Source organism: Dermacentor variabilis, chromosome 3 (genome assembly GCF_050947875.1).
Source record: "Dermacentor variabilis isolate Ectoservices chromosome 3, ASM5094787v1, whole genome shotgun sequence".
In the NCBI taxonomy this organism is placed as follows: Eukaryota; Metazoa; Arthropoda; class Arachnida; order Ixodida; family Ixodidae; genus Dermacentor; species Dermacentor variabilis.
Window position 1 is genome coordinate 47,143,763 of NC_134570.1, and position 12,816 is coordinate 47,156,578.

General features: G+C 43.0%; 1 protein-coding gene across 2 annotated transcripts in view; it reads left to right on the plus strand.

The window, feature by feature from the left end:
* Nucleotides 1-12,816, plus strand: part of Klp3A (kinesin-like protein 3A) — a 62,529-nt gene that overhangs the window by 11,078 nt on the left and 38,635 nt on the right. For both annotated transcript variants that reach the window (XM_075684944.1, XM_075684943.1), the window contains exons 6-11: nt 946-1,056; nt 6,746-6,921; nt 8,423-8,647; nt 9,189-9,247; nt 10,428-10,509; nt 11,899-11,943. In XM_075684944.1, coding sequence (XP_075541059.1) covers nt 946-1,056; nt 6,746-6,921; nt 8,423-8,647; nt 9,189-9,247; nt 10,428-10,509; nt 11,899-11,943 — 698 coding nt within the window. The remainder of the gene's footprint in view (nt 1-945; nt 1,057-6,745; nt 6,922-8,422; nt 8,648-9,188; nt 9,248-10,427; nt 10,510-11,898; nt 11,944-12,816) is intronic.

Genomic DNA, 12,816 nt, shown 5'->3' on the forward strand with positions numbered 1-12,816 from the left:
GAGCATATGGCAGTAGAATGAAATAAAAACTTTCAATTCTTCAGTGAGCTTTCTCAAGTTTAGCTGATGTAGACTACATGCAAGAACTTTCTACACGAATGTCACATATGACAGCTTCAAATACTTAATGTCTGGCATACTGGGAAAGCACCTGTCTAGCCATTGAATATATGCCTGATGTAAAACATCGAAAAAAACAGTGAACGAAGTGAACCTGTTATATGACAACATACTGATGCTGAGCGCAAACACCCAACTGACAGTCTACCTTCCAACTTGTTTTACTGAAACACCTTAGATGTATTACTCAAACTTGCACCACTGGTCCAGTCGGAAGTGTTTCACGATGTATGCAAAACGTTTGAAATATCATTAATTTTGATCAGAGCTTTTGCTTTTGATGCACCTTTCCGTTGATTGTGCCCACAGTGCCTGAAAGGGATAAGTAGTGTTGTGGAGTGGCATGTTTCGTGAAACATTGAGGTTTTCGCAATTTGTAACATTGTTTTTTCTTGTGCACTGCCCACAAAAAAACTTGCAAGTTCGATGAAAAGGGAAGGCAGCCTTGAAAGATAAGTCAAGCTTGCCACATTAGTGACGATGCTAACGCTTACGAGTAACCTTTAATAAATTTGTTTCTGTGTGGCTTTTGTTGATGCCACCTCATGTGAACATCTGCCAAATGCTTCTTGTACTGCTTATCGTTAGCCCCTATTTTTCACCTTTTTATCTTTGTGCTTATCGTAATCTGAAATCTCAACTAGGCAATCGTTTGTGTCTACAGTAAGCTTGTCTTGATTCGGAATGTCTTGTCCTAGGTAACTGCATTTTAAAAAATTGCTGTTTTTTAACACCGTCACTCTCTAAATACCTATTCTTTCCTGCTTTCTTTTTATATCTGAAATGGAAAAATTTGTTTACTGTTATTTCTTTGTCCTTGTGCAGGCATCACCATCAATCAAGGCCTACTGTCGCTTGGAAATGTCATTAGTGCCCTCTGTGATGGCAATTCGCATGTGCCGTATCGGAATTCGAAGCTGACACGTCTGCTGCAGGGTGTGTAACATGCTGTGCTCACATGTAACATGTACTCAATGACTGGTAGGGAGTTCTTTCAGGAGTTTCTTTATGTTGCAGAAAATGGTTGTTCATCAGCTTGGAAAATGGAAAGCTCGATTAGTCAAATTTTATTTATCCATTCAGTAGTGATTAGTTATGGCCTATTTGTATGCACATTACCACTTGTGAAAATACTGTATTACCAGAGACATATGCCGTGAAAGCCCGACCATAATACGAACCTGCATATAATGCGAGGCAAGATTTGGGGATAGTGAAGGGAAAGTTCCATCCGCACATAATATGAGGGAGGCAAACTCAGTGAAAACATTTAGTATTTAGTATCAGTATCAGTTTTATTGTTTATGATGGGGGCGAAATGCGAAAACACCTGTGTACTTAGATTTAGGTGCACGTTAAAGAACCTCAGGTGGCTGAAATTTTCCAGAATCCTCCACTACGGTGTGCCTCATAATCAGAAAGTGGTTTTGGCACGTAAAACCCCATGATTTTTAAGTTTTATTGTGTCCTTGTAGAACAATGTCGCACTTCACGGTTAAAGCATCTTTAGGCCTGGTTGAACTGTTTTAGGACACTTCCTTTTCTGAGAACTCTTCCCCAAGATGGTTGTCTTCTGTACCATTGAGCGCGTTTGAAATGCCACACTTCCTAAAAGCACAACACACAAGGTCCTCTGGGATGCTTGCCCATGTGTCTGCAAACAGGTTATGGCAGCCAAACCCACGCTGTCTCTATATGGTGCCTCCTGTACGCTAGAGGACAATAAGGATGCTATCAATGCATCAGCAAAGGTTTTGACAGAAATTTTGGTTTGGTTCTGCATATAATACGAGGTGGAAATTTGGAGTGCTAATAATTGGGGAAAATTCTCATATTATATGCAAGCCTGTACAATAAGTGGTGCAGGGTTTAACCAGAGCTAAGCTCACTGTGCGATTTCAAGATGCAGTCAAACCCACTTATAACAATATTAAAGTGCCACAAAAATTCCATTATTATAACTGGGTTGCATGAAAAAATCAAAATAGGGGGAGAGCACAGCTGATGTGAGAAAACTATATGGGAGGGGAGGCCGGTGCCACTCCCCACCACCTTCCTCCATCTGGCTGATGATTGTGTTCACATGTTTACTTCGTGGGTGCTCTGATCACTTGTAACAAGCCACGGCTGTCGGCGTTAAAGAATGTCGCTTCTATAGCAACTGCAAACAGTGTTCACGGGTGGCAAGCGATGTGCGAGCACTGCCGAGGCATCGCTTTGGTGGCCCCAAAAAGGGCCTTATAAAAATTGCAAGAAGGCGGCTGCAGCAGCCTGTCAGCTTGAGAAATCCAGAAGAAACGCTGAGGTGACATCACCACAAGCATCTCGCCACATACTTCTCACTGGCTTGCACGAGAAAACCCTCTGTCTGTCAGCCTTGCATGCTTACGCAAAGCTTGCCAACATCCTTTTTCAAGGTATCCAGGTGCTCTACATAGTGCAGCGGAAGGTTCCTCATGAAAATGAAACCCCAGATAGACTGAATCATCTGTCGGGCTTCCTGTGAGGACAATGTTGAGGCAGCCTGCCCTACTGTGTCATCGCGATGGTCGTCTCATCGGTTAGAAGCACGTAGTTTCCAAATTTGTAGCAGCCGTACGCTTTCTTTTCACCAGCAACCTCATGCATTGGCGATGATCAGCGGCGGCTCAGCCATCTTCCGTTTCGGCGGCGAGTCAAGCATACAAGGCTGGGAAACTGTTTGGCCAGGAATGTTTTTGAAGCAACCAACAAAGACAAACGTGAGCGATTATGCTGTTTGCAGAACTGCGCTGAATGAGGAGCCAGTGAGCAACATGCGAGCAATCTGTGAGCAGCGCAGTTCGTGCGGCCCATTCGTGTTTCGGAGGGTGGGTTGGTGTAGAGCTGCGCCCATTCATGTTCGGAGGGGTGGAAGGGCGACGGGAGAGAGGCACGCGGAGGTGTCTGAAAAATGAGCGTGTGGCTGTTGGAGCAGAGGCCCAACGTGCAGCGGCTCGAACTTCTCTTTTTATTTCTTGATTTTCAAGGATTTCGCATTTCAGTACCTTTCGGCTCGGACACCCAGCAGCCAGACTTCACCAGTATAACCAATAATGCGTCATCTGGACATTGTAGTAAGTGGGTTATATCACCATGAAAAACATACAAAAGTTGACTGTGCAGCAGCTTCTCATTGTTATAACTGATATATCGTTAAAACCGGTATCGTTACAAGTGCATTCGACTCTATTAATCCCTTCCGTGCTAGGCTATTATGAATTCCGTCCAAAAACGGTCATTTTATTTTTAAAGGCCTTAGCTGCAAGCATGCTTTACTTCCTCCACCAGAATAAACTAGCTCCTGCTTGTGCTGCCCCATGGATTGTATGCTGCCATCTACCAGAAGTACGACAAAGCGGAGACGAAACCAGCTTGTCTATGGCATTGCTGAACTGAAAAATACTGTCGATTGGCAGAGCTTTTCCTTTGCCATTTTTACCAGAAACGAGTGGACCAGCTTGCCCATGGCTTAGCAGAGGTTAAACCATATGACTTGAGAATCTTGTTTTTTTCTCGTTTCCTTTTTTTTTTCTTCTTTAGTTTAGTTTGACCTGGTTTAACTCATAACAGAGCTGTTATTGCAGTGGCCGGCGATATTCTACATAGCTGATGGTGTAAACATCGACAGTAACGCACTTGTCAACACGCCGCATTTTTTTTTCTTATGACAAAAACGTGCATTTAGCACAACCATTTCTAACATGCTGCGGCTGGACGTAGCGTCATAAGATGTCCTTATTAGCGTTGTGACTTGTCTGCATGGGCGGTAACTCGGTATGTCGCGACAGGTAACATGCATCAAATAAGCTAAAAATTTCAATTGTCACATGAATTGTGATGTCACCCATGAGAGATGTATTGCTGAAGAAATCGTGGTTTAGTTGTGGCTCCACTGTGCTTAAAGGGATACTAAAGGTAAATATTAAGTCGAGCTAAACTGATAGGTTAGTGCTTGAGAACGTATAAGCCGTCAATATTAACGCGAACAGAGCTCAGTAATCGAGAAGTTGAGGCAAATGCAGGATACGATTAGACTCCCCCGGGGCATTCAAGTACTAGCCTGATGACGAAGGCACTCCTAATTTTAAATTGTCATGAGTACCCAACCGTTTGTGATAAAAAGATAAGTGCATTGCAGTACAAGACGGAAAAAAAAAAATGCTACTTGTCCAGCTCCATTAGATTTTTATAAAAAACTCATTGACAACTTGACAACGATGCGTACAGTCAAAAGGCTGCTTTTGCCACTCTGTGCCGCCCTCACTTTTGCATTTCACTAGTTTCGTTTTTGCATAGTGCTTCACTGGTTTTGCTCACTTGTGAAACTCTCACAAACTGCAAGAAGCAGAGAATACCACGTCTGTGTGATGTCGTGGAATTCCTAAACGGTCCGTGCCGCTTAACCAAAAGCAGCTGCAGCAGTGAATCCAACTCTTTGCTCGGTTTCTCCACGGCAGCATGTTTGCGTTTTGCACAGCAAACCATAGTGCTGTCTGTTTGGCTCCATTTTGCTCACTAATGGGAGTAAAAGGCGGTGATGGCGTATGCAATGTCACCACTACCTGCTCGAGGGTGGGCGGTTCAAATTTAACGAAAAGTATGTGGACCATTCAGAGGCAGTTTTCCCTTAAGCTAATGTATTTGCTCGAATATAACGCGCACTGTTTTTTCCGATGAAACAGGTCCAAAAATTGTGTGTGCGTTTGAACCAAGTGCGGCCCTAAATCTGTGTTACCACATCGGGCCTCGTATGCGCTTCGAGCCCACAGTAGGATACAGCTTAAAGAAACAGCAGTTGGCAACCAAGGCTCACAGAATGCAAGGCATTGTTTCTCCGATAGCCAATCACAGAAGCAAACAAAATTATCGTCATGCGATATCTTCAAAATGGCGTCGCACTTGATACCTTCGAAGCATCTGCTGTTCTTGCAAAGTCTTTTCATCAGTGGAAACGATGAGGTGTGCAACAGACATGGAGAAAGTGTACGGAGTCTGAGCATTTCACTCTTCAAAAGTCCTCGGCACAGGTTACTTCATTGCCAAGCCCGTTTTACTTGTGAAACTTCACTACCAACTGAAGTGAAACTTGACAGTAAATAATTGCAGTGAAGCAAGCGTTTTATTTCAGTTCAATAAATAATTAGGCTTTCAGCGTTCCACTATAATAGACTAATGAAAACGTATAAAATTACGAACGTATAACATTATTTTTGTGGTTAACGCCTTATTTAGGTAACAGGGAAAGTTTGAAGCACGAACCATTTGCAGCCTCGCGAAGGTACAGTGGCTAGCGGTTATGAGGGCGTGGACAGGGCTTCACTGCAGACTTAATTTGTATCTGACTTTAGCTGTATCTGACTTTAGCTGCCGTAGCTTCCTCAATATGCACCGTATGTCTGTGTTGCACATACTGTGTTGCACTGTATGTGCAACACAGTATGTGTTGCACCGTCTTGTGTTCCCGTTTTCTGCATTTGCGTTATCAGCATGGAAGTGCCGACTGCAAAGACATGCCGACTTCATCACAATGCCATAATTAAAAGGAAAGTGATCATGTGTGCGGAGACTGATGGAAATCGGGCCGCATCACGGGCGTTCGGAGTTACCGAAACTTGCGTGCAGGAGACGCATTCTACTACGGAGGCTGCTACGTACGGCGCGGCCACATGGCGCCTATCTTGAAAGCAATATGCGATGGAGACAGTGTCTGCGCATCTAGGCACGCCGCATTGTGCTCTTGTCGCTTAGTTCGCGTTGAAGCAAAAGGTGACACAAAGGTCGATTTGCTCCGTGATTCGCTTGCTGCTACCGCTGATAGAGAGTTTCCGCTTTCATTGCGCGAGACGTGTTCATGTTTGCTTACGCGAGTGTTACCACCATAGTAAGCGAGTGTTTAAAAGTTTCTATGGCCTATAAGACAACGACCCTTACTTTTCGTACAGCTGTCTACTAATTTGCTATCACAATCAATGCTTTGCCTTTCGGGCGAAACTGCGACTTTTTTTATTTATTGCATTTTTAGTCTATTGGGAGTAAATCTTTGTTTTTCCAAATGAGAGAAAGTTGTATTTCTGTATGAAAGAATGAGGTGCACGGTACTGTAAAGAACCATTTAAGCGTTTAAATATTACTACTGTGCTTGCACTGTTTTACTTTTGGCTGGAGGTCACTTTCCCTAAAGCATCAATGTCATGTTATTGCTTTTAGGAAAAAATGTCCTTGCTCTACCAGAATGTGAACGCTGTCATCATTTAAATTGCTGGATGGGCTTATCCTAATCAGGTCATACACTAGTCGCAAGTGCCGTAGTACATACTTCAACTAACCTGAGCACCACTATCGGCTTTTGAATATAGAAGTACAATGACAGATGTGTACACAGCGGCTGGACTCCACAGTTTAGGTTTGACAACTGCTGATCATGCTCGCTGCTGTGATTAACATGCAATTCTCTCCTTGCTTTGTGGGCACAAGTCTACCTTCTAAAACAGTCCTACTTATCTAATTCATTGTTTGAGATAGTGTTTCTGCTTGTGTGCCATAACTACACCATGACAACGCATGATTTCTTGGAGTTATGTTTCTTCCAAATCCATTTGTTTAGATTCCTTGGGAGGCAACAGCCACACTGTGATGATTGCCTGTGTTAGCCCAGCAGATAGTAACTTGGAGGAAACCTTGAACACGCTGCGGTATGCAGACCGGGCAAGGAAGATAAAGAATAAGCCTATTGTGAACATCGATCCAGTGCAGGCTGAGGTTGCTCAGCTTCGTCAGCAGGCAAGTCACCCTTCTATGTGTGCAACGGTTTAACCCTTAACTGTTTTGTTTTATCCAAAAATTTCTTACCCGGAATTCTTATTTTTTAATTGCTGCTTGCAAAAACCTTGTCATAAAGAGTAGTTTTTTGAGCCAGCAAAACATAATTGACCCATAGAATGAATAAAAGTTGGTTACTGAAGTTTATTCTATGCCATAGTACAAGTGCACCAACCACCTTCTAGTAATCAACAAAAATTGTGAAAGGGAATTTTTTTGTCTTTATCACATTAGCTTCTCATGCTAACAGAATGTTGTTTGGCTAAGGGAGCTTTAGCAGAGTGTGGTACAGCTCAGAAATAGGGATTACGCAGTCTTGAGCATTTGAGTATTCTTATTTTGAGCATTTTGATTTATTTCATCGCCTATCGTGAAAATCAGCTCTTCTAGAAAACACTCGGTATAATTCAGCTGGTGAGCTTACGGTAAACTTCTTGCGGAGTACAGAAAAGAAAGATACAGTGGAGCGAAACGCTGTTCACATCAATCCTAGTCCAGACACAAACTTGTGATGTCGTCCTGCAAGCTTGCCTTTGTCTTCTTCATCCAAGGAGCTGCTAAACTCAGCCATCATCACTTTTGCCTTCGCTTCCTACAGTGATGTAGACCTCGGTGTCTGAACCATCATCATAGGAAGACGACGAAGAAATGCCCCCTTTTTCCGGAAGACGGACTGGCGACACACACGTTGCCTCCGTCGGACGCCATTTGGAAATACCGGTTGCTGCATGATAAACATGCTCCAGATGTAGAAGAAATAACCAGGCACGTGCTGCGAAATGCCAACCTAAACACAAATCAAGCTGCCGACGAGTGTCTCTCCTGCAAAACACTCACGGAGAGAACAATTGCTGCAAGGACGAGCAGCACTCGTCCTGACCACCTTGGAGATGCGAGGGCTTGGAGTAGCAGAGCTCTTCCAAAACTTAAAGGAGTTAATGTTCTTAACAATAAACAATAAATGGACAAAAGCAGACGTATGAAAAACAAGACTACACATCTTGAGGTTGCTGACATAATTAGGGAAATGTATAAATGTGAAAAAGCAAGAGATGTCTGTTGTTCATCACATTTCAGCATAAATAAGTTAATAAGTCTGGCACACGGGTCGGCCAGTCTTCTTATGCATTTTTTGGAGTTTTCCATTTATGGACGGGCCAAGAGATGTGTTATCGCTCCTGTAGGGATATTCTAGGGATGCTACAGCTGTGGAAGTTTCATATTATCTCAACCTTCGCAAGATAAGCCTAACAGCATTTGTCGATCATAATTTGGAGGCAGCTTTCCTTTGCCTTAGCTATTCTAAATGACATTGCCCTCCCCCAAACTCCCACACCAACCATCCTCAACTACTGTTGCAACACTGAAATCTCTAGCCTAGAACGTTAGCAGATACGTCATCAAAACCTTCCGTTTCATTGTCTCCCTTGTAAGGTATTTTCTTGCTTATGCTGACCTGCAGCTCCAGGAAGCAAGGATTGAGCTGATGAGATGCCGGACTCTGCAAGGTGATGGAGGAGACCAGCCCGGAGGTGACGAGTCCGGGGGAGATGGTGGTGAATCTAAGAAAGACCTGGCATTGGTGCTGTCACGCAATGCAGAACTCGAGAACGAAAATCAGCGTTTGAGCGGGGAGCTTCACCGTGCACTTGACCAGCTTGGCGAGAACTCTGAACGGCTCATCATTGTAAGTGCAGTGTTAAAATTCTGTGTTGAGAAGTACGTTTAATTAAGTCATGCTGCCTTTTGAACAAGAACAATGACGTGAAACAGCAAGTCTCTGGCAAATAGCTGTGAGCCTACTCAACTTTACAGTGCAAAGAAACGGGAAGTGTTGCTGTGAGAAGAGGCAGTGATGTAAAGTAAATTTGTAACACCACAATGATTGAGTTGTGAATGCGCATTGTATAACTGTAGTAGAAAGAATGCAGTTATAGTTATCCATGAGTACATAGATAACTAAATTGAGATGCTTATGTTTGTTCTTGAATAAAAAACATGGTTAACGTACTTATAGTCGTCGCAGCCATACTTGTGCCGAACCTGACCAAATTTTTTAAACGAGATGTGAAAAAAAAATTGCAACTAGGAAAACCTCTCAACATTTGCCTATTAGTGCCTCCTTTAATTTAACCCCCTCTCCTCCCAAGAGTCTTGCAAGCCTAGATTTGTTATCGTCCTTGAACTTTTTTAATCAATTCATGCTTATATATTGTTTTGTCTTTCAGACTGAGCTTGAGGTCCAGAAGCTGAAGGAGCTTGTTACTCAACTGTCCGAAAAGATAGAGTAAGTATGGTTTACTTCACCTACTTTCTTGGTTAAAAAGGAAGAGCTGTAACGCTGACTCCTGTTTATGTGGTTTCTCCATTATTGTTCGTAAGGCAACATAAATTCCACTTCAGCAGGATGTTTGCTGTTATGACATAGCGATCTGTGAAACATGCTCTATCTGTATTTATTATATGGTACTGTCGTGGACAAATGAAACATGAGCGAATTAGGGCTAACCAGATTGTGTTCCACTGCTTCTATCTTCGTGACTTTGTGTGGTGTGAGCATAATTTTGATTTGATGCCTAGCTTAAATAGACGCTAAAGGGAAAGTTCAGCTGTATTAGCAAGTTAAGTTTTGCAGTGCCATAAAAGATATAGTTCTGAAAGAATATTTAGAACGACTGAAAGTTGAGCAAGTTGGCAGGCATTTGTTGTTACTACAAGGCAGGCGTGCACATTGGTGACGGTGGAGGTGAAGGTGTGATGTGTACAGTCGAGTACAAAAGTCTAGAGACCACGGAATATGCAAAAAAAAAAAAATCTAGCACAGCCCATCAACGTAAGATTCTATAAAAGCATTGCGCTGGTCAAGCAGGCGCACGTGGGCAGTACGCTTGATTTCAGCCTTTACGTCTTCGCTGAGAAGAAGAAAGAAATTTAGGGTCAACTGTGTGGTTCTTAAACTTTTGCACTCGATTGTACATAGCAACAAAACGCCACAGGGCTGTTGAATTTCTTGTGAATGATCAAGACACGTGCAGTGTCGCTGAGCACACGTACTGAGGTGATGTATCGCACACGCAGTACCGCTGACATGTGCCGCATTGCTACTTATCATTTCCAGTCATGGCAATGATGCAGCAATGAAACAGTCATGCGATTGTTTCAGTCCATTACCTAAGCTTCAGTGGTGACAAGCATGGGACTCGAACTCACGCGAGCAAGCCAAACAATGTGTAGTACTCCTCTGGCAATCCTCGCACACGTTATCATTTCTGCCACTGCTGTGTATCCATGATTTTTTGTTTTCAAATTACCCATTGTTGGCGCTTGGCAACAATCGTGAAACAGTTGTTTTATCTTGATTAGGATAGCAATAATATTTCAATTTGCTTGGCTTTTCATAACATTTTATCATCGCTGCCTGCATCACAGAGATGATCGTGTTGTGTAATTTCTATTTTTCATGACAGCGGCAGTCACCTTGGTGAAGCCGATGGTGATCACGCAACCAGCCTCCTGAGGGACCTTCAAAACTCCATAATGGAGTTCTCGGTGAGTCCTGCGTTTGTTCCTTGTTTCCGTCGCACTGACACAGTGACTAATGAGTTTGTGTGCACTCCTTGTCCTTGAGCGCCAATTTTCACATTCTAGCCAAATTCTCAAAAATGTATTTGGCATCTGCATTCGCATCTCGCATCTTTGATATGAGTAGCATTTTCAATACCGGAGTTCAAACAATGAATGCAAGGGATAGACATGGTAGACGGCGGCAGTGGATAAAATAGTGTTCAGACTAGAAAAGATTCAGGCATAGCATGAGCTTGGTAACTTGTTTTGCTTGCTTTTCTTTTTTTTTACAATTCATGTTATGATTATTGCTTTGTGTGTCCGTACCTGCTGCCTTTAAAGGGATACTAAAGGCAAATACTAAGTCGGCGTGGACTGTTTAAATACCACTCCAAAAACCTCACTACGCTTGTTTCGTGCCAAGAAAATACTTACAATACGAGAAGATTGCATCTGAAGAATCCGAATACCTTTTTCAAAATTCAAATCTCCCACCATCTGACCGGGGGAGTGGTGACGTTGCATACGCCACCACTGCCCTTTGCTGCCGTCGGTGAGTAAAACGATGCCTGACAGACGGCGGTACTGAGCAAAGACAGCGGTGAATTCGGCGCTGCAGCTGCTTTTTGGTCAAGTGGCGTAGACTGTTTGGGCATCCCGCGACATCACATGGAAGTTAAATTCTCTGCTACTCACAGTTTGTGCTAGTTTCGCAAGCCCACAAAAACCAGCGCAGGACTACGCAATAACGGAAGTACTGAAATGCGAAAGCGTGGACGGCGCAGAGTCGAGAGAAAACTAAACGTTTCGACTGCCCGCGTCGTCGTCAAGGGTAAATTCAGTTAGTTGTGTTTTCTAAAAATGAAATAGAATTGGACAAGTAGCATTTTATTTCATCTTATAGTTCAATACAAGGATGTTTTCTGCAACGAGTGGTTGAGTACTGGTGCCAGAATTTAACTGAGGAGTGCTTTCGTCATCGGGCAAGTACTTGAATGTCCCACGGAAATCTCTAATCGTGTCCTGCATTTACCTCAATTTCTCGATTACTAAGGCTCTGTTCACCATAATATTGGCGCCTTAGAGGTTCTAGAGCACTAACCTATCACCTTAGCTTGACTTAATATTTGCCTTTAGTGTCCCTTTAAAAGCCTGGAAAAGGCTTGTAGTGCAAGTGAATAATAAACACTGTACTAAATGTAGACGGCTAGAAGACGCCATCTCCATTTACCTAGTATTTATCTTGCAGGGAAAATAAATACAGTAGTAATCACGTTGCCTTTGCATAAAGGAAGCAATTGTCTGGTTTTTCTTCTTCTTCTTCTTCTTCTTCTTCTTCTTCTTCTTCTTCTTCTTCTTCTTCTTTTTTTCTAGGCTGGTGAACAGAAAAGGCGCAAGCTGAGTGAGTCACTTTTCAAGGTGAGGTCAAACTTGACTTGGTTTTCACTATTCTGGTGTTCTATTGCCCTGCTTTCATCACATTTGAGAAGCAGTGGTTAAAGCAAATGAAAAATACACCGAGCAAAGTGAATGGGACAAGCACTGTACTTGGACCGACTAATTGTAGTTTGGAGCCCAAAGTGTGGCCCATCCGACTTTTCTCCGTGTACACATCGTATTCACTAACTTCTGTTTCAAAAATATGGACCGACTAACCCATAATAGACTGACTATGTTTGTTTCCCTCAGTTCTCAGTTGTGAGAGGTCAACAAAAGTCTAGAACTGCAATTCTGCTACGGATAGTCATTAGTTAAACCTTAGTCATGAATTGAATCTCAGCTTAAGGTAAGCAGCGTGTACCACATCCGCTAGTATGTGAGCTGTTGTTGTTTCCCCTTTCACATACAAAGTCACTGTCTGATATTTTGGACCTCCTAGGGGTCGGAATGCGTCCGAAAAATCATGCAATCCAAAAAAAATGAATGCATGCCTTTTACTGCTCCCAAGAGCTCAAATCACTAGAGGCACATGTGAAATTACTCTGAAGGCCTGCCAGTACACATATTAGGTGTATTGGTGCTCGTAATGTGACAGAAGGTGGGGGGGGGTGAATGCGTGTTTAATTAAGGACTGCATATTGTGTCCCGTAACAGTGGCCCCTTTCCACTCTTGGTATGCTTCACTGCAATACAGTGCGTAAGCTTCATCGCGAAACATATATATATTGCGGCAAAGCTGACTTTTTGACACTGGCATTGTGCAACATTTGATCTTGTCGTGCTTTTAGCTCTTCAAAGCTCATCGGCGAGAATGACAGTCAACACCATTTTTTACAGCACCGAATACTTTCT